The following is a 26,821-nucleotide window of genomic DNA, read 5'->3' as shown; positions in this document are numbered from 1 at the left end:
AAACAACTTTTGATCTGTAAAGTGCTGTTGAGGCTCAGGCTTCTTCAGAAGTATCAGGCCAGTAACAGTCCACAGAACTACTTCCTGTCTGTGAGGAATCTGAAACAGTCCAAAGTCCAGAAGATCCAGTGGTCCCTGTACCAGAGCGCCGCCTCACAGCGCCCCATCTAGGCCACAGTAGGGATGAAGTACTGCAGGGAGACGTCTTCATGGAGCAGGATCAGGTGCACGAGCCGCTGATGGACCAGGTCTGGAACACAAACAAGTGGTACGTTTGTTCTATGAGGAAAACTGTCAGTATTAAACAGTTTGTCCCTGTTCTAGAGGGAGTTATGAAACATTGCATCTCTGTTCTAGAGGGAGGTTTTAAACAGTGCGTCCTGTTTTAGAGGGAGATACTCACTGCACAGGGCCTTGGTGGGGTTGACCTGTTGACCCATCAGAAACTGCTGCAACCTCCGGACGTCCAGCCGAGCCTGAGCCATGGAATCACTGTCTCTTTGAGAGCCATCCTCCCCTACAACACAAAACACAACCCACCATCAACCCCTCCGTGTGTCAGATGCCCTCCCAGTGTGTCAGGTTCAGGTTCAAACCAGGACTTACCCCAAGGTGGGTTTCCCAGGTCTTTAAAGTGAGTTGTGACTGAGACCAGGTCTGTTTCTATCTTCAGGTTCATCTCTCCGCTCATGTTCGCCTCCAAAACCTGAGAAACAAAATGACTTTTTAATGATTTGTAAGTGGATTTAACTGATTATCTAAACCTTGTAACAGAGGAGCTCCTAAAAAGGCCACACCAGGAAGTTGGAGAGGTTCTTCATTCTGTCCACCACATTTTTAAGGGTTTTGAGCGGCGGCAGGTAGATACTGACCTGAGAGACAAAAGGACATATGATAAAAACACAATAATACATCAAGATGGGACCAGGACTGAACCAGGACTAAATCAGGGCTAAACCAGGACTGAACCAAGTCTAAAACTGAACTCACATCAAAGTTGGGCATGTGAGGTTCCTTAAATTCATGCCACAGTTTTCTGGGAATGACGTCGACCGGAACATCGTGCATGACCACTCGGCTCACAGTGGAGAGAGTTGGCTGCAGAAAAGAAAGAAATAATAACAAAGGAGCAGACAGGTGCAGACATTAGCAGACAGGAGCAGGGTCAGAGGAACAAACAGGAGAGGACAAGAGCATACAGGAGCAGAGTGGAGCAGATGTTTGGTGCTCACCAGGTCAGCGGCGATGGTCAGGCAGGGGCAGTGTTTCTTGGTGAGCTTGACCTTCAGGGCTTTGGCATTTTGAAGCGTCTTTAAAGCTCGCGCAAGGTTCTCTGGCACTACCTCTAGGCAGATCTCGTTATCTTCCTGTGTTACACCCTCCATTTGATACTCGTCAAAGAAGTTTGCCTGAAAAGGCAAGGTCATTAAACAGGATTGAACCAGGGACTGAACCAGGACTAAGCGTTTCCTCGTGTCCTGATTCAGACTTGGCTCAAGCCTAGTTTAGTACTGATGGAGACTTGGCTAAGTCCTAGTTTAGTCCTGGTTTAACTTTAATTCTGTGAGCTGGCATCTTAAACTCAGTTCAGAGTTAACCAGTGAAACAGATGGAGACAGGATTTGTAAAGCCAAAGTTTGAGTTTTTCTGTGTGCGCTCACGGGGGAAAGGGCTGTGTGCTGCATCATTTGACCAGTTTTATGCACATAACAGGTCATCTGCTGAATATCAAGATATAAAACCTGTTCAAACCAAAGGGGACCAAAGGAACAATCTTGTAAAGGACTGAAGAGCTGTGTGTAAGAACACCCCCTCTGGTGAATGCTGCGCTATTGAGCTGTGGTGAGTCAAACCTCCGTCTACTCGCTTGTGTTTCTAAGTGATTGAATTTCATACAGAGGGTTTATCACAGTGTATAACCACTGCTCAGCGCGTATAACCACTCACACTCAAACTATAGCACTGATCAGTAATTTGTTTATTTATTTGGATCCCATTAGCTGAAAGCAATCCAATCGGCTAGTCTTCCTGGGTTCACTGAAATACAAATATACATTGATTAAATTTGATCCTTCATTGCAATGAAATCATATTTCCTTAAAAATAATCACAGCTGAATTCAAGTTCATCTAAAGTACACATTATACAATTATCCTTTATAATTACAATTACAAATAATATGTGCAGAATGTTAAAAGGGAGACAGATCTGTTCAAACTCTTAACTCAGGCTCTTAACCTGCTCTAGACCAGGTGAGGTCTGCTGACTGTTACTATAGTGATCTAAGCACAGGTGAGCTCTGCTTCTGTCACAATAGTGACAAAGTATGAAAGCCGCCTGAACCGCCTTCGTGATCCAGGGTTTGAGCTTGACAACACATCTTAGCCATCTATTTTGCTACCTAGTATATCGCTCTGGTGTATGTGCAAGTGTGAACGCTCTGCAAGCCAGCACTAAACCAGGACTTAATCAGAACTAAACCAAGAGTGAACCAAGATTGAACAAGAATTGAACAAAAATTGAACAGAGACTGAACCAGGACTACTCCAGGACTAAACAAGAGCTAAACCAGTCCTAAAACTCAGTCTTACTCAAGACACAAACCTGGGCCAGTTCGCACCACATGCTGCTACTCCAGGACTAAACAAGAGCTAAACCAGTCCTAAAACTCAGTCTTACTCAGGACACAAACCTGGGCCAGTTCGCACCACATGCTGACGCCTCCATTGGCCACTTTCTCGGACAGAATAAAAAACAGATTATCTGGAGTCAGGCGCAGCACACAGGTCTTGGTGAGCTTTGAGATGGTCATGATCACCCCTGAACAGACAAGAAAATGCATTTAACAACACAAAACAAACCTGTCACTCACACTTTAATGTCAGTTATAAACTTTCACTTGTTTTCTTTTGAAACTTCCCTTGTTTACCAAACCAGGACTAATCCAAGACTGAACCAGAACTAAACAGAAATGAACCGGAACTAAGGTTAGAAATAAAGATACTTATCTGAAACAATAATTTTTTTCCTTCAAACTTTGCTTTCGTCAAAGAATCCTCCATTTGCAGCAATTACAACATTGCAGACCTTTGGCAGAAGCCCCTCACACAAGTTGGATTTGCTGGATGGGCACTTCTTGCGTACCATACGGTCAAGCTGCTCCCAAAACAGCTCAATGGGGTTTAGATCTGGTGATTGCGCTGGCCACTTCATTACAGATAGAATACCAGCTGCCTGCTTCTTCTTGAAATAGTTCTTGCACAATTTGGAGGTGTGCTTTGGGTCATTGTCCTGTTGTACGATGAAATTGGGTCCAATCAAGCACTGTCCACAGGGTGGCATGGCGTTGCAAAATGGAGTGATAGCCTTCCTTTTTCAAAATCCCTTTTACCCTGAACAAATCTCCCACCTTATCAGCACCAAAGCAACCCCAGACCATCACATTAGCCCCACCTTGCTTGACAGATGGCGTCAGGCACTCTTCCAGCATCTTTTAAGTTGTTCTGCCTCTCACAAATGTTTTCTGTGTGATTTGTCCATCCATAACACTTTTTTCCAATCTTCCTCTGTCCAATGTCTCTGTTCTTTTGCCCATATTAATCTTTTTCTTTTATTGCCCAGTCTCAGATATGGCTTTTTCTTTGCCACTCTGCCCTAATGGCCAGCATCCCGGAGTCACCTCTTCACTGTAGATGTTGACACTGTTTTTTGGGCGTTTTGCGGGTACAATTTTATGAAGCTACCAGTTGAGAACCTGTGAGGCATCTATTTCTCAAACTAGAGACTCTAATGTACTTATCTTCTTGCTCAGGTGTGCAGTGGGGCCTCCCACTCGTCTTTCTACTCTGGTTAGAACCTGTTTGTGCCGTTCTCTGAAGGGAGTAGTGCATACGGTTGTAGTTTCTTCCGTTTCAGTTTCTTCGCAATTTCCCACATGGAATAGCCTTCATTTCTAAGAACAAGAATAGACTGTCGAGTGTCACATGAAAGTTCTCTTTTTCTGGCCATTTTGAGCATTTAATCGACCCCACAAATGTGATGCTCCAGATACTCAACCTGTTCAAAGGAAGGTCAGTTTTAAAGCTTCTCTAACCAGCTAAACTATTTTCAGCTGTACTAACATGATTACACGAGGGTTTTCTAATCATCCATTAGCCTTCTGACACAATGAGCGAACACATTATACCATTAGAGCACTGGAGTGATATTTGCTGAAAATGGGCCTCTATACACCTATGTAGATATCATTTGCAGCTAGAAGAGTCATTTACCACATATATGTAATAATGTATAGAGTGTATTTCTGATTACCGGTAGTTTAAAGGTATCTTCATTGAAAAACGGACATTTCTAAGGGACCCCAAACTTTTCAACAGTAGTGTAGGCGTTACTATAATTGTGTAATGTAAACTTGATGTTTTTTTCGTTTGTTTTTTTACCCATAGCAAATAACACGCTCCCTTTATATCTGGTTGTTATAAATTTTTAAGTCCTTTAAACATTTAAATATCACTCTCTTATGTAAAAGCAAAGTCTAGCTCCTCGTTAGCTCTTCATTATATCGTCGCTTCTCGAGAAAAATCCACAAATTTCTCAGTTTTGCCGCAGTTTTAGCGCAGTTTTAGAACAAATGTGTGACTTACGGGTGAAGTGGTTTAAACAGGCCACGTCAATTATCTTTCCGCGGAACTTCATGTTACCATTTAGCTTGAATTATGCCCCTTTTACAAAGGTTTTATGAAAACTGAGAGTTTTGAAGCTAGGCGCGTTGTGCATGTTATTGTCCCAGCGCCTTAAGCTTCCGACGTGAAACGAGAGCATCAGACAATAGTTCCGCCACAGAACACTTGTTTAGTCTTCTTTTACGTGAAATAGATGACAACTTGTATAATTATACACTATAAATTTAGATATCAACCAAATCTCTATATGTTTAAATTATTTCTGTTCATATTTCTATATTTAAGATTTTTTTTTAACCACCCGTATCCACCACTAGATGGCGTCAGTTATTGCAAAAAGATATATATATATATATATATATATATATATATATATATATATATATATATATATATATATATATATATATATATATATATATATATATATATATATATATATATCTCGTTATTATGATTTTTGTGCTAAAAGCTCTCACTCGTGGCATACTCTGCTACTGTGTTGATTCTTGTGTTGGTACAGAATGACCCTCTTGAACCCCCCCGAGGCCCGCCTCTGTCTCTGGGGTCCACATGGATCTATTCAAATATCAGTTTCCTGTTTAAAGGTTGTATATTTTAATTTGTCTTTATTTATACAGGGGAAGCCCATTAAGGGCTGGACTGTGCCCTTTTCAGAAACCCGACTCATAAGACTTAAAAATTGAGCATTTATTTAAATAAATTAATTGATCCGCAACTACCTTTTCTAAAACTTTGGCAAGACAATGTCATTTAGATATTGGCTTGAAAATATTTACATTTTTAGTTGTTCCACTTTTCTGTAAATCCATGTGCTATTTTCTATAATTCTGGCGTAACTGCCATTTGAATTTATGTAAAATTGACTCTGAAGACCTGGAGTTGTGTTTTGTTTCATTCACACTTGTTTGAGTAACACTTTATTATTAGTCTGTCAACATCTCCAAAGTTCAAAATGCTCTGATCCACCTTGTGATGTCATGAAGTGGTAGTTTTCAAGTTAACAGCTCCTTTTACCTTTAGTTCAGTAGAGATTGGCTGACATGATCCAAATGATTCTAGAAATGAAGGTGTGTGGAGTTTAAAAAAACACAATGGAGCACTTCCTGTATTACCACATGACATCACAAGGTGGAACAGAGTGTTTTCAAGACAAGAACTCAGCCTAAATCTGCACGGTTTGTGTGTTAAACATGTGTGGGTGAAACAAAACACAACTCCAGGTCTGTTTGTGATGAGAAAAGAGTGTAATATGGGGCCTTTAATCTGCGTATTCATGAGTTTGGCCTGAGCTCAGATGAAGTGTGCAGGTGAGAGCCATGAGCGAACACGAGACTCACGGAACAGGGTCATTAAAGGGTCCATATTATGAAAGAAGGACTAGGATCAACCAAGGACTGAATCAGGACTGAACCGGGTCTGAACCAGGACTAGACCAGGACTAAAGCAGAACTACCCCTAATTTTGAAGTTTTTGGGGAGTAAAGTTTTTTATTGAATTAGAAATAAACAAGAACTAAAACAGGACTAAACAAGAACTGTTGTAGACCGCCTTAAACCAGGTCTAAATTTTGACTTTTAGAAAAAATGCTTTGACATTTAAAAAGATATGCCCTACATTTGTCCTACTGCATATTAAAAGTGTGGCCTATAAATACAAATACATAACTGATTCTATACATTTAAAGGTCCCAAATTACATTATTTTCTGATCTGTTCTAATGTTGTTTCCTCATCACAAACAGACCTGGAATTGTGTTTTGTTTCATTCTCACATGTTTCACACACAAACACAGCATTTTTAGTTTTTCTCGCAGAAAACTGAAAACACTCTGTTCCACCTTGTGATGTCATGTGGTGATACAGGAAGTGCTCCACTGTGTTTTTAAACTCCACACACCTTCACTAGAATCATTTGGATAATTAATGGAATCACCAATCTAAACTAAACTAAAGGTAAAAAGGAGCTCTTAACTTTAAAACTACCACTTCATGACATCACAAGGTGGAACAGAGTATTTTTCTTTAGAGATGTCTACAGACTAATAATAAAGTGTTACTCAAACATGTGTGAATGAAACAAAACACAACTCCAGGTCTGTATTTGAGGCAGTAACAACATAATAGCACGGCTTAAAGCTCACAAGAGTCACTTTGTGTGAGACAGGAGCTTTAAAATGCTCTGACAGTAGTTGTGGTGTTAGTCTAACAGTACAGGAGATGTGGTGAAGCTTTAATTGCTGAGGTGCAAAGACAGATGCAAGAAAGTAAAGCCAATGTTTATGTTTGTGTGATAAGACTAATAGAATCAGAGAGAGGGGGGTATGAAAGGGAGGAGGGAGAGAGAGAGTAAGAGGAGAGGTGGAAAGAGGGAGAGTAAAAGAGGGGTGCGTGGAGCCGAGAGCAGACTGAAGAGCGGAGGAGGAATGAAGACAAGCCTCTGCACGAAGAGCTGGAGGAACTGAACTCAGAGAGGAAATAAACCAGGACTAAACCAAGACTAAACCAGGACTAAACTAACACTAATCCAGAACTAATCCAGCACTGAAACAGGACTAAACCAGAACTAAACCAGAACTGAACCAGGGCTAAACCAAGACTAAACCAGGACTAATCCAGGACAGAACCAAGACTGAACCAGGTTGGAAATGGATCTAAACCAGGACTGAAGAGTTGCATCTGGACTTTCTGCAGAAGGATTTCCTCAGGATTTTAAACTTAAATGCATATTTACTTTTATGGGTTAAATTTTGGAGTTTGTGGGGAGCAGGATGTTTCCCATGAATCTGAGGTGAGTCTGACATTTTTATTAAAACCATTATACTGTGTATCAGATGCCCTCCCATCCTCCTGTATCCCTGTGTGTCAGATGCCCTCCCATCCTCCTGTATCCTGTGTGTCAGATGGAAATGATCAGGGAAAAAAAAACATTTGTTGATTTGATTTCTGGAGATTTCAGATAAAAGACAAGAGAATGAGACTGATTAAATTGTTTTGTTTTGTTGCAGATTCCATGGATGTCTCTCGGCTCAAAATGAGTCTAAATCTTGAATGATTTCCTGTTTTTTACACAAAGTGCTATAAAATGCCCAAGGACAGAGGTCTGTTCCTCACAGACTTAAAATGAGGAGACACATTTATCACCAAAACAAACCATTCTTAAATGAGCGGAACTGTGGCTTCAACATAACCACAGTGCACAAAACCAGGACTAAAGCAGGACTAAACCAGGATTAAACCAGGACTAAACCAGGACTAAACCAGGATTAAACCAGGACTAAACCAGGACTAAACCAGGATTAAACCAGGACTGAACCAGGACTAAACCAGGATTAAACCCGGACTGAACCAGGACTAAACCAGGAGTAAACTAGGACTAAACCAGGATTAAACCAGGACTGAACCAGGACTAAACCAGGACTAAACTAGGATTAAACCAGGACTGAACCTGGTTAAAACCACTGCTGCTGAACCAAACCGCCTCTGTCCTCACTGGAATAAATAATTATTGATTATTTTATCAAGATTTTTCTTCTCTCATCAGACTAAACCAATTCCAAACCAGGACTAAACTCAGGTTGAAACCAGGTTTAAACCAGGACTAAACCAGATCTAAACCACGACTAAACTAGGACTAAATCAGGTCTTAACCAGGACTAAACCAGGACTAAACAAGGTCAAAACCAGGACTAAATAAAGACTAAATCAAGACTAAACCAGGACAAAACTGGGACCAAATTTCTGGATCCGCACTGGAATTTCATAGAAGATTTTTATATTTTGTGTCAGCTCATTTTGATTTTTCCCAAATGCACACATTTTTAAAAAATTTTATTTTGATTTTTGACATTTGTACTGGACAGATCTTGTTTTTTGGATAGCACATATTTCCTTCTGTGCTCCGACATGGTGACCCCAGCCTCGGCTCGTGTCTCCCCCGCTCCCCTCACCTCGCTTGGGCTGCGTGTGGGCGACAGTCCCTGTGGAGGCTCCAGGGGCCGCGCTCTGCTCCGCTGGCTGAGATCGAGGCTCCTTTCTCGGGGAGGCTCTCTGCTCTTCGCCCTGCTCTGGTTCGGATCCTGGTTGGTCTTGAACGGTGTAGTCCTGGTCCACAGAAGGATCACGTCTGATTTCTGCTCCGATGAACACAGCCGAGAGATTCTACACAACCTGGTGAGGAAATGCCCCACAATGGAGCTTTATAATGCTATTTCCTGATCTTTTGTAGCATGTTGTTTCCTCATCAAAAACATACCTGGAGTTGTGAGGTAACAACAATATAACATGGTTAAAAGCTCACAAGAATTTTGCCTAATATAGAACCTTTAACACTGCTCTAATGTGATACAATGTTCCACAGTGGGGCTTTAACCCTGTTCTAATGTGTTTAAACCAGGTCTAAACTAAGTCTAATCCAGGTCTAAACAGCACCAGGAGTTGGCCAGTGCCATTTATGGTTCACAGTCACAAACAGGAAGCAGCGGAGCCTTATCTGGTTCCCACGGTGATGAAGATAAGACTGCATTACCCACGATGCCTCAGGAGATTACCCACGCCGCACTGGGGCTCTGACCTCTGCTGGTCCGGGTCAGGTCCGGTTTATCTGGACCACATTCCAGGAATATTCCCGAAGTCTAAGAACCTATGTCATCAAGAGAAAACACTTCAGACCAGATTATATCGATTTAGTCCTGGTTTAGTCCTGGTTTAGTCCTGGTTTAGTCCTGGTTTAGTCCTGGTTTAGTCCTGGTTTAGTCCTGGTTTAGTCCTGGTTTAGTCTAGATAAAGACATGATTTAGTCCGGATTTATTTCTGGTTTAGGCCCAGTTTAGTCCTGGTTTAGACTTGAGCACTTTTGTTAGTGAAAACTGTAAAACCAGAACTAAACCAGGACTGAGCCAGGTCTAAACTGTCAGATCCAGCTCTGAGTTCCAGTCTGGCTCTGGTCTCTGTATGGTCCTGCTTTAGTTTAGTCCTGTTTTTGTCCTCATTCAGTCCTTTTTTATTCCTGGTTCAGTCCCGCTTTAGTCCCAGTTTAGTTCTAGTTCTGGTTCAGGGCCAGGTCTGGTCTCGGTCTCTTGGTCTGTCTCAGCTCATTGGTCCTAAATGAAGCAGCTCTGACAGTTCTTCACTGTCTCTCTCTCTCCTTCTCTCCTCTACCCCCTTTACCTTTCCTTTCTCTCCTTTACTCTCCCTCTCTCTCTATCTCACTTCTCTCTCCCCCTTTTCTCCTTTCTCTGCCCCTCACTCTTCTCCCTATCCCTCCTTCCTTCTCTCCTCTCTCTAGTTATTCATCTCCGTCGTGTTTGGACTCGTCTTTGCTTCATTCTTTCATTTGGATCTCACTATTTTCACAGAAGAGTAGATCAAACATCATCAAAAACACGCCTGCCACAGTTACAGATGCCCTCCCTGTGTCAGATGCCCTCCCTGTGTCAGATGCCCTCCCTGTGTCAGATGCCCTCCCTGTGTCTCATGTGTTTAAAACATGAGCTGTGGCTGAGTTGTGACAAAAGAAAACACGGCACATTTCTGTACAACATTGTGTACATGTTTGAGGTATTTTGTGGTCCTGTTTCTGTGGCGATTCCACGGTTTCTCGTTGCCGTGTCGACTGCACAGAGCCGCGTTGTTTAGTTCAGAATGGACCAAGTGTGACGGGTCGTGTAGGAGGAACAACTTTCCCTTTTATTCTCACTCAGACAGGGTCAACGTCTCAGATGCCCTCCCATCCCCTATATTTGTGCGTGTCAGATGCCCTTCCGAAACAGAAACTTAAAACTATACTTCATGGAGACAGATAACTTTGATATCATACTGTGCAATATTATCGCCAACAGAACAACATTTCCCTTTCAGACAAGCAGCAGGAGTGTCAGGTTTGTGGAGATGCGAGCCCGCACACAGTAAGGACTCAAGTTTTTGTGTTTAGTGCAATAAAAACAACCAAAAACATGCTTTAATTTCCAGTCTGTTTCTGGGTAAAAAATGGTGGTTCATACTGTGCATAATAATCAAAGCCATCAATGACTGTAATAGAGCTGAAACATTATTACTGTCTATCATAGAGCTGAAACATTATTACTGTCTATAATAGAGCTGAAACATTATTACTGTCTATCATAGAGCTGAAACATTATTAATGTCTATCATAGAGCTGAAACATTATTACTGTCTATAATAGAGCTGAAACATTATTACTGTCTATCATAGAGCTGAAACATTATTACTGTCTATCATAGAGCTGAAACATTATTACTGACTATCATAGAGCTGAAACATTATTACTGTCTATAATAGAGCTGAAACATTATTACTGTCTATCATAGAGCTGAAACATTATTACTGTCTATCATAGAGCTGAAACATTATTACTGTCTATAATAGAGCTGAAACATTATTACTGTCTATCATAGAGCTGAAACATTATTAATGTCTATAATAGAGCTGAAACATTATTACTGTCTATCATAGAGCTGAAACATTATTAATGTCTATCATAGAGCTGAAACATTATTACTGTCTATAATAGAGCTGAAACATTATTACTGTCTATCATAGAGCTGAAACATTATTACTGTCTATAATAGAGCTGAAACATTATTACTGTCTATCATAGAGCTGAAACATTATTACTGTCTATAATAGAGCTGAAACATTATTACTGTCTATCATAGAGCTGAAACATTATTAATGTCTATCATAGAGCTGAAACATTATTACTGTCTATAATAGAGCTGAAACATTATTACTGTCTATAATAGAGCTGAAACATTATTACTGTCTATAATAGAGCTGAAACATTATTACTGTCTATCATAGAGCTGAAACATTATTACTGTCTATAATAGAGCTGAAACATTATTACTGTATCATAGAGCTGAAACATTATTACTGTCTATAATAGAGCTGAAACATTATTACTGTCTATCATAGAGCTGAAACATTATTACTGTCTATAATAGAGCTGAAACATTATTACTGTCTATAATAGAGCTGAAACATTATTAATGTCTATCATAGAGCTGAAACATTATTAATGTCTATCATAGAGCTGAAACATTATTACTGTCTATCATAGAGCTGAAACATTAATTTAATTTCATTTCTCTTGGACAGTGGTGTTAAATTTAAGTATTTTCTAATATTTATTTACCTTGATTTTTGCCTATTTCTATTCACTTAGTCCTGGTTTAGTCCTGGTTTAGTCCTGGTTTAGCCCTGGTTTAGCCCTGGTTTAGTCCTGGTTTAGTCCTAGTTTAGTCCTCGGCTAGTCCTGGTTTAGTCCTGGTTTAGTCCTAGTTTAGTCCTCGGCTAGTCCTGGTTTAGTCCTGGTTTAGTCCTAGTTTAGTCCTCGGCTAGTCCTGGTTTAGTCCTGGTTTAGTCCTGGCTTAGCCCTGGTTTAGTCCTGGTTTAGGCCTGGTTTAGTCCTGTTTTAGTTCTGGGCTAGTCCTGGTTTAGTCCTGGTTTAGTCCTGGTTTTGTCCTGGCTTAGCCCTAGTTTAGTCCTGGTTCAGTCCTGGTTTAGTCCTGGTTTAGCCCTGGTTTAGTCCTGGTTTAGCCCTGGTTTAGTCCTGGTTTAGTCCTGGTTTAGTCCTAGTTTAGTCCTCGGCTAGTCCTGGTTTAGTCCTCGGCTAGTCCTGGTTTAGTCCTGCTTTAGTCCTGGTTTAGGCCTAGTTTAGTCCTGGTTCAGTCCTGGTTTAGTCCAGCTTCAGTCCTGGTTTAGTCCTGGGTTAGTCATGGTTTAGTCCTGTGTTAGTCCTGGTTTAGTCCTGGTTTGGTCCTGGTTTAGTCCCGGTTTAGTCCTGGTTTAGTCCCGGTTTAGTCCTGGTTTAGTCCTGGGTTAGTCCTGGTTTAGTCCTGGTTTAGTCCTGGTTTAGTCCTGTGTTAGTCCTGGTTTAGTCCTGGTTTAGTCCTGGTTTAGTCCTATGTTAGTCCTGGTTTAGTCCTGGTTTAGTCCTGGTTTAGTCCTATGTTAGTCCTGGTTTAGTCCTATGTTAGTCCTGGTTTAGTCCCGGTTTAGTCCTGTTTTTGTCCCGGTTTAGTCCTGTTTTAGTCCCGGTTTAGTCCTGGGTTAGTCCTGGTTTAGTCCTGGTTTAGTCCTGGTTTAGTCCTGGTTTAGTCCTGTGTTAGTCCTGGTTTAGTCCTGGTTTAGTCCTAGTTTAGTCCTGGGTTAGTCCTGGTTTAGTCCTGTTTTAGTCCTGGTTTATTCCTGGTTTAGTCCTGGGTTAGTCCTGGTTTAGTCCTGGTTTAGTCCTGGTTTAGTCCTGTGTTAGTCCTGGTTTAGTCCTGGTTTAGTCCTAGTTTAGTCCTGGGTTAGTCCTGGTTTAGTCCTGGGTTAGTCCTGTTTTAGTCCTGGTTTATTCCTGGTTTAGTCCTGGTTTAGTCCTGGTTTAGTCCTGTGTTAGTCCTGGTTTAGTCCTGGTTTAGTCCTGGTTTAGTCCTGGTTTAGTCCTGTGTTAGTCCTGGTTTAGTCCTGTTTTAGTCCTGGTTTATTCCTGGTTTAGTCCTGGTTTAGTCCTGGTTTAGTCCTGGTTTAGTCCTGGTTTAGTCCTGTGTTAGTCCTGGTTTAGTCCTGGTTTAGTCCTAGTTTAGTCCTGGGTTAGTCCTGGTTTAGTCCTGGGTTAGTCCTGTTTTAGTCCTGGTTTATTCCTGGTTTAGTCCTGGTTTAGTCCTGGTTTAGTCCTGTGTTAGTCCTGGTTTAGTCCTGGTTTAGTCCTGGTTTAGTCCTGGTTTAGTCCTGGTTTAGTCCTGGTTTAGGTCTCTGTTGATCTGTGTAAAGTGTTAGCCCACAGGACAGATTGAATCCTGGTTTGATCTGATTCATGTTGTAGCCCCGAGGCCTGAATGTCAGTCTGGACTTGTCTCAGATCTCAGTGTTCAGTTTAAAAAGCAATGAGGAAAAGACCTGGTCTAGTCCTGGTTTAGTCTTGGTTTAGTCCTGGTCTGGTCATGTTCAGTCCAGGTCTAGTCCTGGTCTTTTGCTCGCTCCACTTGTCACTGTAAATTGAGCTATGATGGATTCAAAGACGTTCTTTGTGGAAGTCTGGACCCAGTTTGGACTAAACCAGGTTTTTGAGGGATCAGAGAGAGTCTGGTTTGAGTACTAATTTAGGTTTTATGGTGTGAGCTAGGCCTGGTTCGGTCCTGGTTTAGCCCTGGTTCAGTCCTAGTTTGGTCCTGTTCAAGTTCTTGTCCAGTCCTGGTTTAGTTCTAGTCCAATCCTGATCCAGTCCTAGTATAGTCCCGGTTCAGTCCTGGTCTAGTCCTGTTTGGTCCTGGGCTACTCCCAGTTCAGTCCTAGTCTAGTCTTGGTTCAGTCCTGATCCAGTTCTGGTTCTCTGGTCTGAATCGGTCTTTGTCCCCTGCTGACAGTGATGAATGACTGGAGTCCAGGATCAGGTCTAGTCTGGTTTAAATCCGGTTTTAGTTCTGTCCTTGGCTTTTGTTTGGATCAGGCTCATACTGGTGCTCAGCTTTGAAATTGACTTTAAAAACACAGAGAAGCTTCAATTTCACACTAGATGCCCTGCTTCATGCCCCAAGACACTCCTCCTCTGGACTTTAAAGTATTTTACTTTTATGGGACATGAACTATAACACATAACATATTTAAATCACCAAGTTGCCTCTTATTGTTTTGAAAATGCTATATTCACCCAAAACAATATATTAACATGTTTTGTTTTTGGCACTCTCTGCGCTAAGTCACTCCTCCTTCAGAGCTCTATCACAACACAATCAGCTGCATCCCACTAATGGAACTACTGCACATCACATCAGGTTTGTCAAGCTGCTGTGTACAGTTCTGTATCATGTTTTTGTATATTTATGGAGAATGTCGTGTGGGAGCATGGGTGATGTAGGTTTGTGGGTGAAGCCTTGTATAGACTCTGAAACTGTAAGGAGTTTCGAATCAGGCCTGGAAGAGCTCACAAAATTACTTAAACATGTATGGATGACATCTAAAACCTCTTCAGGCAGGTTTTTGATGAGGGAACAATGTTATAACATGGCAGAAAGTCGATTTGGCTGAAAATCCCTCTTTAAACCTGTCCCTCATCAGGACCCTCACAGAGTCCCTCCCCCTGATTAAACCTGAGACCGGTTATAGTCTGGGTCTAAGTGGTCCTGGGCTGGACTCGACGACAGATCGCTCCTCCCTCTGCACTTCCTGTTTCAGAGTCACATGATCCATTGCCACGGCAACAGCTCAGATCCGTTTTCACTGAAGATCCTTTGTCCCAGACCAAGACCAGGTGTCCAACAAGAGACTGGGGTTAGACCCGGTTTAGACCTGGTTTAGACCTGGTTTAGACCTGGTTTAGACCTGGGTGACTTGGTTTAGACCCGGTCTAAACCTGGTTTAGATCTGCTTCATTTCTGTCATTTTTCTAAACATTTGGTGTAAATCAGGGGTGTCCAAACTTTTCTCATTAAGGGCCACATATAAAAACACAGACAAAGCTGAGGGCCGATTGAGGGCCATGGACTGGTCGCGAATACAGTGAATACTTCAAATCTGTGTTAGACTGAACCAGGACCACCCCAGTACCAAACTAAAACAGGACTAAATCAGGACTAAACCAGGTCACAAAGTCGGTCTTTCCCACATCTGTCAGTCCGGATCAGGGTCTGGAGCAGTGTCTTGCCTTGGTCCTGGTTTGGTCTCTGGGTGTGTTAATCCTGTGTCTGTGTTGGAATGTGTCTAACAGGATTTATTCCCATAATCCCTGTGATCTGGACTATAGCTGAGACCAGACCAGAGACTAGACTAGAGACTAGAGACTAGAGACTAGAGACCAGACCTGAGACCAGACCAGAGACCAGACCCTTAGGCCTTTCTGTGTGGTGTTTGCATGTTCTCCCTGTGTCTGTGAGGGTTTCCTCCAGCCACTCCGATTTCCCCCATCAACCCAAAACATGCACAGTAGGTCAAATCTTCTAGCTAAGTTAGTCCTGACCAAAACTAGCTCAAGATCTGGAGATGGATCACACTGTTCCTCACAGGTTTAACCCAGAGACACTGAAGGACGGGTCAAATCCCCCTCTCTCTGTGCAGTGCATGGACTTCTCCTCAGGGCTGGTCTCTGGGGACGTGTGTTTGGACCTGTGTGTTCGGCAGACGCTCCAGTATCAGCGTTGTCTTTATTATGAGAACGGGAAGAAGGTTCTGGAGGCTCGATGGAGGAACCGCCCTGTGATCCTCAAGTCCAAACACGAGAACTTCACCTCCTATGAGCCGCTGTCCGCTTTGCAGGACCAGGTGAGACCAAGAACAGGTTTAGAGTTTAAACCAGTCTTGGGTTAAACCTGGGTTAAATATAGTTCAGATCTGGTTTAAACCTAGTTTAGACCACTTTAAACCGAGGTTGGACCTGGGGTTAGACCTGGGGTTAGACTGGGTTTAAATCTAGTCTAGTCCTCGCTTTGGCCTGATTTAGCCTTGGTTTAGATCTGGTTTAGGTCTGAGTTAGACCTAGTTTAGCTTTAGTTTAAACTTGGTTAGTCCTGTTTAGAACTGGTTTAGATTTAGTTTAGACCTGGTTTAGACCTAAGTTAGTCCTGTTATAAGCCTAGTTTAGATTTGACTTAGTTCTGGTTTAGACCCGGTTAAATCCTCGCTTAGTCCTGGTTTAATCTATTTTTATTTTATTGTAGAACGCAGCAGAAGAACTTTCTCCTCTAGACGTGGTTTACTATGCAACTCTGGAGGTGAGCGGCAGAGTGGTTATCCTGTCTCCTCTCAGTCAGGGGGTTGTGGCAGAGTGGTTAACCTGTTCTCTTTCAGGTCCGGAGCTCCTTGGGGCTGCTGGAGGAGGAGGAGGAGGATCTTGGAGATAGTGCTTTAAGTAATGGTTCTTTGTGGAGAGTTTGGGACCAGAGGGCAGATCGTAACCGGACTTACTCCAGAGCAGACCTGTCGTCTCTCTGGGCTCTTCTGCAGCAGGAGGAGTACACGTTTCTACGGTAACAAACCAATCAATCAATCAGTACTTTTATCATTTGTTATTAATTCAACTGAACTATGCAATTCAGCTGTTTGAGCTTAAAACAAACTGCTTCACTGCACATCCCCCCTTCTCCCTTCTCTCTCCCTTTTCACCCCATACTTCTTCTCTTTCCCCATCTCTCTTCCTCCTCCTTCTCTCTTTCCATTTTCTCCTCCCCTACTTTCCTCCCTTCCTCTCTCCCTTACCCTCCTCTTACCTCCTCTCCTCTTTCCTCTATCTCCCTCCCTATCTCCTCCTCTCCTCTCTTTCTTTTTGTCTTTTTTCTCCCCTTTTCTCTCTGCCCTCCTTCTTTCCATTCTCTCTCTCCTTCTGTCCTCCCTCTCTCCTTCTGTCCTCCTTCTCTCCTTCTGTCCTCCCTCTCTCCTTCTGTCCTCCCTCTCTCCCTCTCTCCTTCTGTCCTCCCTCTCTCCCTCTCTCCTTCTGTCCTCCCTCTCTCCTCCCTCTCTCCCTCTGTCCTCCCTCTCTCCTTCTGTCCTCCCTCTCTCCTTCTGTCCTCCCTCTCTCCTTCTGTCCTCCCTCTCTCCTTCTGTCCTCCCTCTCTCCCTCTCTCCTCCCTCTCTCCTTCTCTCCTCCCTCTCTCCTTCTGTCCTCCCTCTCTCCCTCTCTCCTTCTGTCTTCCCTCTCTCCCTCTCTCCTTTGCCCTCTCCTTCTGTCCTCCTTCTTTCCCTCTCTCCTTCTGTCCTCCCTCTCTCCCTCTCTCCTTCTGTCCTCCCTCTCTCCCTCTCTCCTTCTGTCCTCCCTCTCTCCTTTGCCCTCTCCTTCTGTCCTCCCTCTCCCTCTCTCCTTCTGTCCTCCCTCTCTCCTTCTGTCCTCCCTCTCTCCCTCTCTCCCTCTCTCCTTCTGTCCTCCCTCTCTCCCTCTGTCCTCCCTCTCTCCTTCTGTCCTCCCTCTCTCCCTCTCTCCTTCTGTCTTCCCTCTCTCCCTCTCTCCTTTGCCCTCTCCTTCTGTCCTCCTTCTTTCCCTCTCTCCTTCTGTCCTCCCTCTCTCCCTCTGTCCTCCCTCTCTCCCTCTCTCCTTCTGTCCTCCCTCTCTCCTTTGCCCTCTCCTTCTGTCCTCCCTCTCCCTCTCTCCTTCTGTCCTCCCTCTCTCCCTCTCTCCTTCTGTCCTCCCTCTCTCCTTCTGTCCTCCCTCTCTCCCTCTCTCCCTCTCTCCTTCTGTCCTCCCTCTCTCCCTCTGTCCTCCCTCTCTCCTTCTGTCCTCCCTCTCTCCCTCTCTCCTTCTGTCTTCCCTCTCTCCCTCTCTCCTTTGCCCTCTCCTTCTGTCCTCCTTCTTTCCCTCTCTCCTTCTGTCCTCCCTCTCTCCCTCTGTCCTCCCTCTCTCCCTCTCTCCTTCTGTCCTCCCTCTCTCCTTTGCCCTCTCCTTCTGTCCTCCCTCTCCCTCTCTCCTTCTGTCCTCCCTCTCTCCCTCTCTCCTTCTGTCCTCCCTCTCTCCCTCTCTCCTTCTGTCCTCCCTCTCTCCCTCTGTCCTCCCTCTCTCCCTCTCTCCCTCTCTCCTTCTGTCCTCCCTCTCTCCCTCTCTCCCTCTCTCCTCTCTGTGATTGAGTGGATGAATCATTCTGGATCTCGTTCATAAACACAGCTCCTGGTTCAGTGAAATATTTGTGGCGGCCATGTTGGAGCTGTGATTGGAAACTCAAACAGTTTAGAGTCACAGTGATGCTGCGTCTGGAGCCTCGTGGTTTACAAAGATGTGAGAAGCTACTGTTACACTGCTGTTTTACACGCACACAAGCCAGGGACGCACAACTGTGAACTACAAACACTTATTCTATATATTCACATATTCATTTTACATATCCTGTAAAATTGACTTTTCAGAGCTTCAAACCATGTTCTAGTTGTTTCCGTGTCCTTGTATTTGGAGTGATTCTGTGAGTACATTTTACTGTCCTGTATTCAGGTCGACATTGCTCCAGTCTGATCTTGACTTTTGGTGAAACACATAGGATTCTAGTGTGATCTGCAGATAGAGTTTCCATGATCAGGGAGAGGGGCACTTTGTTGTGATGATGTTTCCACTGACATCAGCTCCCATTGGGTGCTGCATTTTTCAAATCTGGAAGGCTTGTTTCTTTTATTAAGTTGTTTTAGTCAGTGTTGAAATTTAAAATCAAAAGTCAAAAATAAAACATGATGACATGATCCCAGGGTGTCACAGATAAATATACAGCTGACACAAGCACAGTATGTCTTCTTTATGTTTTTGAGGAGAAAATTACATTATAGCCTGTTTAAAGAGAAGAAAGACAGCTAGGACCTCTGACCCTAGAGCACCTGACCCTGTCATTCACCATTTTGAGTCAGAGCTGAATTTGCCTCACAATTCTACAACTAATACAGACACAAACAACTTGTAATGTACTATTTATTTGTGTTATTCTGAAAATATGTTTATTTGAAGTTAAATTTGAGTTAAAGCCAAATTCAATGGCTAAAAAGCTCGAGCAAACAGATATGGGCAGAGAAACATGGAGGCCAAAAACTTTCTTTGCAAACTCTCTGACCTCTGACATCTGACCCTGTAGGCTGCTCCAGGACCTGACCCCTCACATGGGTCGAGTCCCGGGCTCCTGTGACCTCTGACATCTGACCCTGTAGGTCGCTCAAGAACCTGACCCCTCACGTGGCTCGAGTCCTGGGCCCCTGTGACCTCTGACCTCTGACATCTGACCCTGTAGGTTGCTCCAGGACCTGACCCCACACGTGGCTCGAGTCCTGGGCTCCTGTGACCTCTGACCTCTGACCCTGTAGGTTGCTCCAGGACCTGACCCCTCACGTGGCTCGAGTCCTGGGCTCCTGTGACCTCTGACCTCTGACCCTGTAGGTTGCTCCAGGACCTGACCCCACACGTGGCTCGAGTCCTGGGCTCCTGTGACCTCTGACCTCTGACCCTGTAGGTTGCTCCAGGACCTGACCCCTCACGTGGCTCGAGTCCTGGGCTCCTGTGACCTCTGACCTCTGACCTCTGACCCTGTAGGTTGCTCCAGGACCTGACCCCTCACGTAGCTCGAGTCCTGGGCTCCTGTGGCCACTTCTATGCAGTGGAGTTCCTGTCTGCGGGACACGCCTGGGACCAAAACCTCTTCTCATTGGCCGACCAGCCTCAGCCCGCACTCCCATTAGCCCGTAACAGTGGGCGGGACCACAGGAAGCCGCTCCCTTTGGCACGTGGGGGAGGACGGGACCATCGGATCGCGCTCAGCTTTCTGGATCTGGTCTGGCACTTTGAACACGACTTCAGACACACTCTGCACCTGTGCGACGTCAAACCAGAGAACTTCGGCATCAGAGAAGATCTGACGGTAACAAGATTGTTATAGTCCTGGTTCAGTCCTGGTTCAGTCCTGGTTTAGTCCTGGTTCAGTCCTGGATCAGTCCTGGTTCAGTTCTGGTTCAGTCCTGGATCAGTCCTGGTTCAGTCCTGGTTCAGTTCTGGTTCAGTCCTGGTTCAGTCCTGGTTCAGTTCTGGTTTATCCTCTTGTAGGTCGTGGCTCTGGATGTGGACATGGCGTTCTTTGAGCCCAAGCTTCAGGAGCTTCTTGAGCAGAACTGTAGCTCAGATGAAGACTGCTCCTTCTTCGACTGCTGGTCCCGATGTGACCTCCACACGCTGCGGTGCGCCCCCCACAGGAGCAACAGCAACCTGCAGGTGAGCACGGCCTGGGCCAGTCTGGATTCAGTCCTGGTTTAGTCCCGGTTCAGTTTGGGTTTAGTTCTGGTTCAGTCCTGGTTTAGTTTGAATTTAGATCTACCATTAGGTAAGGGAAGGTGGGGACTAGGGGTCCCACTCTGGACGGGCACCAATGACCCAAGCCTCAGAAACACGTAATATTCCTTAAAGCAGAGACATTGTGCTTATGTCTGATCTACAGTTATAATCTGTGACACTCGTGGATCATTAACTTATGATTTGCACATTTTAAAATCACGATGTTGACCAAAAATTACTTAATAAAAAAAAAACAACTGACTTCCACGTTAGAAAACTGCAGTGTCCAATGTGAGCTGACGTCGCTGTAAACATCATCACAACAAAGCGCCGCAGCCTGTCCGCCCCTCGTACGGACACCTGCACATTACACAAGTGAGCAGCGGAGTTTTGTTGTTTTTACCAAAATGACTATGCAACGCTGCTGAATCTTACCTGTGTCACCGATTAAGAAAATAAAATTGGGGACGAAGTATGTCACAGTGGACGTGAAAACAGGGGTTGGTGTCTTGAAAATAAACGATTAAAGAGTCACTCCAAATACAACTTCGGGTTAGTAAATGGTGAAAGGAAACAACATGATCAAAATCTCTGAAAAGTCCATTTGAAAGTACAGTATGTCACTTTTGACAGTGGCATGTCACCTGACAGGTTCCATAGAAATAGAACGTTTTAGTAGATCATTTTTTGCCACACTGCAGAAGATTATAGCCAAATGAACAACGTTTCCGTGCAAACAAGCAAGTGATGACAAACCAGCGGTGAGGGCGGGCAGGGCGTTACCTTCAACAGCCTCTGGATTGGCTCTTTGGTTGCTATGATACTCCAAATTACTCCGAGATACTCCAATTCCAAAAATGGAACTTGGCTCCAAATTGGCTCCTATAACTGCCCATAACCTCGATGAGTTTCATTTGGCTGGAGCCGAACGCCGTGGGTGACGTCACACTCCCTCACTTCACGTCTTTATAGGGCTATGGTCAAAGCATTTCTCCTTTCACATGAAAAACCCTGAAGAATCCTAAGCACCAAACTGCAGCTTTTCTTTATACTTCCACAGTCACAGCACAAACAACACACATGAGTCTTGAACTGCAGAGGAGTCATCCAGCAAAAAGATTTTACCATTATAGAAAACAGTCCCAAGTTCAGTCCTGGTTCAGTCCTGGTTCAGTCCTGGTTCAGTCCTGGCTCAGTCCCCTCTTCCCTCTTCCCTCTTCCCTCTTCCGTTGGTCAAAATCACTCTGTTGCGTGTTTCTGAACAGTTTTGGTAATTGTTCAGGGCCAAAATGATCCCAAAGAATGTGGAATATTTCAGATAAAAATCTCGAGTGATTTCAGGGTAAGGGTCACGTTTCATTTCAGGCGACGACTTCAAAATCGGCCCAAAGGTTTTCCATCGACAGAAAACTTCAACAACTCTTAAATATCCCAGATGCCAAACTTCCCTGTTCTCTGCCGACGTTATCAGGAAGAAAAACTGTAGTCTATAATTATGAATACAACTTTTTTAGGCTCTTATTTTAAAAACATTTTAATTAAAGGAAGAAAAAAATTTATTCAGCACAAATTTCACCCAATTTTCAGGTTTCAATTCTTTAATTTAATCTTCTGGATTTTACAAGTTTGTTTATTTTCTTGTCTTTATTTTAAAAATGTTTCAGTCCTTGTGAAGCACATTCTCCAAATATCAAAAACAAACACAGCTCTTATTGTAAAAAAAAAAAAAAAAAAAGAACAGTTTGAAGAATCAGTCATCATAATATAATAATGTCTTAAACTCTTCAGCACCGACAGAAAAGACTAATTAAACTTAACCGTCTGAGGCCTTTGTTTCAATCCTCGTATGAAATATTAAAGTCTGAATTCAAATGTCCAGGATTTATTTATTTTTTGTAACATTTAAATATTTGTTTTGGCAAAAAACCCCAAAAAAAACCCCGAGGTATTTGAGCCACGGCGCTCGAGAGGGCGACGACTGAGACACGAGGCCCAGGGAAAAAGAGCAGAAATCTCACACCAACTCAAACCAAATGAGCAGATTTAGCAGATTTAATTCTCACAGTTATGTATTAATCACATTTATAACATGAGAAAATACAAAATGTCTTTATGTAAAAATTATAAAATGTAAACAGCATAAAACACGAGAATATTTATTTATGTTTTATTTATATTTTATAATTGAATAATTCATTATTGATATAAATAATCCAAGAAGATTAATAAACCTTTTCCATTTATTGTATCTTTAAACTTTAACATAGGGCTGGGTGATGTGGCCAAAAACATAAACTCTAGATTTTTTTCACACTGGAGGATTATAGTTTAAACTGATCTGAGTGAAGGTCAGAGCAGTGACTTGAAACAGGAGAAGTACATTTACATTCTGAGCATTTACATTCACATAGATGTGTAATCTCATTTCAGAAGTTTAAATTTGAGTGTTTGTTTTATAATGGCAGTCAGAAAGTCAGGATTAAACTTGTTTCATAATAATCCTCGATTTCACGATTTTGCAACTTTTCAAAATCTTGATTATTAAAAACACATGATGAATTCCCAGCCCTAGTTTAATATAATCTTTTCTTTTTCTTTTACTTGGGATCATTATAAATGTGACTCATTTCACTGAAACATAGTTGACATAATTAGATTTAAAGTTTGACTTAAAATCCTGTCTATTTTCTTTGTAGTTTTTATTTAGTTTTATTGTGGTGAAGTTTATCGTTTTACTGGCTGAACAGGTATTTTCTGTTCCTTAGCAACCATAATGTAAACAAGGGCCAAAACTAGTCTAAATTATATAATAGTTATGATTAAACTAATACATAAATGCACACCTTTATTTAGTTAAATGAAGGTTTAAACTGTCACAAAAGTGTCTTTGTGTAAAGTGTCTCTGCAGCGGGGATGAGTTTTCTGTGTTGACGACAGAGGCAGAGGGATTCAGTTTTACAAGAGCACTACTTGCTGTATTTTTGTACTTTTATCTCAACTTTTTCCCACAAACTGACACTTAACTGATGTAAAACTAAAATAAATATTTAGCAAAGGTACTATCCTACTGAACCAAGTCAGAATGAAAAGCATGAAAAGCTGTGATGTGCACTTTAAATAAAACCTGCACTGTGAAACTCAGAGACTGCGCTGGAACAAACGCTGGTTAGATTTGTAACTTACTGTTTAAAATGTCACCAAAATGATTCACTTATTTTGATTATTATTATCTCCAAATGTTTCACACTAATAAATATACAGTTTATTTGACTGTAAATAAATAACAGTGATGACATAATGATTGGAGCAATGACATCTTGAATACAATAGAATAAAGATTACTCAAACATGCACAAATCACTCTAAATACAACTTCAGAGGGTCACTGAGAAAGAAACGACTATAAAAGGTTTAAAATGAGGAGCGGGAATCCATTCAAATAAATAAACGAATTAATGGAACATCTGGAAAACATTTAGTGAGATTAAAACCCACCAAAATGAATCACGATCAATCTGATTATTTTCTTGATTATAAACAGTGTCTGTAGCCTGTATATTTTATGTCATAATGAAAGTTAAAGTAGGTTTACACATATTTAAACTGTAGTCTATTTAACATGAAGGCCTTGTCCTTGTGTCCAAATAAGATGGTCTGCTCTGCCTGTCACTCATAAAGCTACAGTGGGACATTCATAGAGGAGAGTAGGCTCATTTAACCTCCGTGTTTGACTCCCTGAACAACCCGTTTAACGACAGAGGAAGATCATTCAGTGTGAACACAAAGCGCGAGTCAAAATCCCAACAGAGATGGAGCACACGGCCCTGCAGCGAGCGTGCGGGGCCTGGGACAAGAGGAGCGGGAGCAGAGAGATACGCTCAAAGTCTGCTCACTGACACAAAGGGCAAATTCAGCCTTTTGAAATTGATTGAATGTGATTAAAAGGTAAAATTAATACAAATCGTTGACACGTTCATTTTCTCAGTTAAAAGCTCTGAGAAGTCCATTTTGTAAAATATGTGTCCTTTAAACTGTCCGTGGTCACAGTCGCTCACACACAGGGAATGAAAGAACAAATAAAATATCGCCGTGACGACAGCTGTGACGGACAGGTGTGTCACATGACCCCTCACCTGAGACTCACCTGGACCAGAACAAAGGCATTGGACCAATCAGCTGTCAGCACCTCAAAGTTTGGACCAATCATGAACAAAGAGGATGTGACAGACCATGAAAAGCGAAATTTGGACTTAAATGATTGAAAAAGGCTCTAAAAATCTATAAAAGAAGAAGTATGAAGGTCACCAACAGATCAGTGTGTGTCTGAAGCCATAGTCTTTGGCCACAGAAACTGTCAGCAGTCACCTCCAGTTTCTCTCTCTAAAAACTGCAAATCAGGCTAGAAATCTTGGGGTAATAATGGACTCAGACTTGAAGTTTAGCAGCCACATCAAATCAATAACATCTGCAGCTTTTTACCATCTAAAAACCAAAGCAAAAGTCAAAGGTAAACTGTCGAAACCAGACTTAGAGAGACTTATCCATGCATTTGTCTCCAGTAGGTTAGACGACTGTAACGTCCTGCTCACTGGAACTGAACCAGGAAGTACTTCACACATGTGTCCTGTGCTCAGGTCCCTGGCTCCTGTGGCTCAGAGAATAGACTTTAAAGCAGCTCTGTGTGAACAAGTCTCTCCATGGACCAGCACCAAAGAACATCTCCCAAATGAGCCACATGAACAATCTCACACTCTGAGGACTTCAGGGACTGACCTCCTGCTGGTCCCAGAGTCAGGACTAAATATGGGGAATCAGTGTTTCAGTTTTGTGCAGATAAAACCTGGAACATTCTTCCTGAAGATGTGAGACAGGCCTCTACTTTGACAATGTTTAAATCCAGGCTCCTAACGGTTCTGTTTATCTGAGCATACGACTGAAAGGGTTTTATTCTGCACTATTCTCTTTTGACTCTAATTTTATCATTTTTATTTATGTTTTTAATTGCTTGTGTTGTGATTTTAATGTCTTTCTTATCTGTAAAGCACTTTTAATGACCTTGATCTGCCTTGACTAAACACGGACTAATTCGGGATTAATCCAGAACTGAACCAGGACTAAACCTGGACAAAACCACAACTACACCAGGACTAAACCAAGACTGAACCTGGACTAACCACAGTTCTGCTGCAGTAAAAACATAGAGCAGTAATAAAATGTAAAATATAAAGTGTTTTGTGTTTCAGGCGATCTGTGAGAAGATCTTCAGGCCCTGGTTCTCTCCATCTCTGCTCGGGGCCAAAGCAGGACACCCCCTGCAGGTGAGACAATAGCAGCTGAGTACGTCCAGTGCTCTCCTGCCCAGTGGAGAGTGGAGCTGAAGCTAACAATTCAAAAGCTGCTTTTAAGAGAACTGAGCTGAGCAAAGGTTTATGACCTGACCTTTTTAAAAGCTGTAGGTGCCTGTCAGCCCCTGTCAGCTCTATGAGAAAAATCCCTTCTGGGCAGGAGGGACTTTATCGCTGCAGTACCAATGAGTGACCACTAATCCAACTCAAGACAGCTCTAAGATAGCTATAGCCTCGTTATTTTAATAGATCCACGTACAAGGGTCAAGGCATGGGGTCAGGGGTCAGTTCTGGGGTGCAGTCATCTGATCGAGTGGTGTGCTTCAGGTGGAGCTGCAGAGAGCTGTACAGGAGTGCTCCGAGACCCACTCTGCCCCAGACCAGAGACCAGACCAGAGACCAGACCAGAGACCAGACCAGAGACCAGACCAGAGACCAGACCAGAGACTGGGTCCAGACCAAAGACCAGCAGGCAGCAGAGATGTGCACCAGCGCCACGTGCACCAGCGCCTCGTGCACGCTCTTACACGTCTCGTGGAAGAGGGCGGAGCTTCAGCTGAGCATGGGGGTGGGACTTGGGAGGAAAGCCATGCCCACACCGCTCTGAACTTTTGAAAATATATTAAAGGAATAAACCAGGACCAGACCTGAGCCTGATCCCATCCAGGAGCACCTGGCTGGAGCCAGGATCAGGGACCTTGTTGCTGTTGAAGATGTTAACCACTCTGCCACATCAGCTGCGACGGAAACTCGACTGAATGTAAAGGTTTAAATGAATCAAATGGATTTGTATAAAAATGTATTTTGTAAAAAACTGAAAAAACAGAAAGTTGAACTCTGTTGACTGGACATATCCTTGGCGAAGGACACTCTGGACGACTGAGGGATTACACAGATATTTTGTAAAAACTGCCTCAAATGTTTTGGTCCAAACTGGAAAAATAAACAGGTTTTAGTTTTTCTCTGTTCAAATATTTATTCTGTAGAGTTCAGTCCTGGTTTAGTGTTAAGTTCCTCATATAAATCAAGTTTAGATCAGGCCTTACTTTGGCC

General features: G+C 43.0%; 2 protein-coding genes and 1 long non-coding RNA gene across 5 annotated transcripts in view; 2 read left to right on the top strand and 1 right to left on the bottom strand.

Annotated features, from left to right (window-relative positions):
* Nucleotides 1-26,821, top strand: part of LOC129457242 (uncharacterized) — a 147,030-nt gene that overhangs the window by 35,670 nt on the left and 84,539 nt on the right. The window lies entirely within an intron of this gene.
* On the bottom strand, nucleotides 114-8,775 carry hus1 (HUS1 checkpoint clamp component). Of its 2 annotated transcripts, none has more exons than XM_055230187.1 (8): nucleotides 8,653-8,775; nucleotides 2,693-2,820; nucleotides 1,233-1,409; nucleotides 991-1,098; nucleotides 798-872; nucleotides 607-706; nucleotides 404-517; nucleotides 114-250 (listed from the first exon to the last, which is right to left on the bottom strand). In XM_055230187.1, exons 2-8 carry the CDS (start codon nucleotides 2,810-2,812, stop codon nucleotides 168-170), a joined length of 777 nt encoding a protein of 258 aa, XP_055086162.1. In that variant the 5' UTR covers nucleotides 2,813-2,820; nucleotides 8,653-8,775; the 3' UTR covers nucleotides 114-167. The 2 variants fall into 2 exon arrangements, with proteins under 2 accessions (XP_055086162.1, XP_033841703.1); XM_033985812.2 differs by lacking the exon at nucleotides 8,653-8,775 and adding an exon at nucleotides 4,644-4,780 and having other exon boundaries at nucleotides 115-250.
* Nucleotides 7,108-26,729, top strand: dipk1c (divergent protein kinase domain 1C). Of its 2 annotated transcripts, none has more exons than XM_033985625.2 (9): nucleotides 7,108-7,493; nucleotides 7,711-8,875; nucleotides 15,764-15,967; nucleotides 16,363-16,416; nucleotides 16,493-16,671; nucleotides 19,692-20,016; nucleotides 20,199-20,363; nucleotides 25,667-25,741; nucleotides 26,096-26,729. In XM_033985625.2, exons 2-9 carry the CDS (start codon nucleotides 8,609-8,611, stop codon nucleotides 26,381-26,383), a joined length of 1,557 nt encoding a protein of 518 aa, XP_033841516.1. In that variant the 5' UTR covers nucleotides 7,108-7,493; nucleotides 7,711-8,608; the 3' UTR covers nucleotides 26,384-26,729. The 2 variants fall into 2 exon arrangements, with proteins under 2 accessions (XP_033841516.1, XP_055086152.1); XM_055230177.1 differs by having other exon boundaries at nucleotides 25,652-25,741.

Source organism: Periophthalmus magnuspinnatus, chromosome 20 (assembly GCF_009829125.3).
Source record: "Periophthalmus magnuspinnatus isolate fPerMag1 chromosome 20, fPerMag1.2.pri, whole genome shotgun sequence".
Taxonomy (NCBI): Eukaryota; Metazoa; Chordata; class Actinopteri; order Gobiiformes; family Gobiidae; genus Periophthalmus; species Periophthalmus magnuspinnatus.
Note: the sequence above shows the minus strand (reverse complement) of the source record. Positions and strands in the feature narration are given on the sequence as shown.

Bases quoted from the DNA above. Each gene is read 5' to 3' on its own strand.
- hus1 (XM_033985812.2), bottom strand. From the start codon at position 4,695: ATGAAGTTCCGCGGAAAGATAATTGACGTGGCCTGTTTAAACCACTTC. The intron at 873-990 runs GTGAGTTCAGTT...TTTGTCTCTCAG, and splicing joins CTCACATGCCCAACTTTGAT to GTCAGTATCTACCTGCCGCC. The intron at 707-797 runs GTGTGGCCTTTT...TTTGTTTCTCAG, and splicing joins AGAACCTCTCCAACTTCCTG to GTTTTGGAGGCGAACATGAG.
- dipk1c (XM_055230177.1), top strand. From the start codon at position 8,609: ATGGTGACCCCAGCCTCGGCTCGTGTCTCCCCCGCTCCCCTCACCTCG. The intron at 8,876-15,763 runs GTGAGGAAATGC...CTCTCTGTGCAG, and splicing joins GAGAGATTCTACACAACCTG to TGCATGGACTTCTCCTCAGG. The intron at 20,017-20,198 runs GTAACAAGATTG...ATCCTCTTGTAG, and splicing joins GCATCAGAGAAGATCTGACG to GTCGTGGCTCTGGATGTGGA.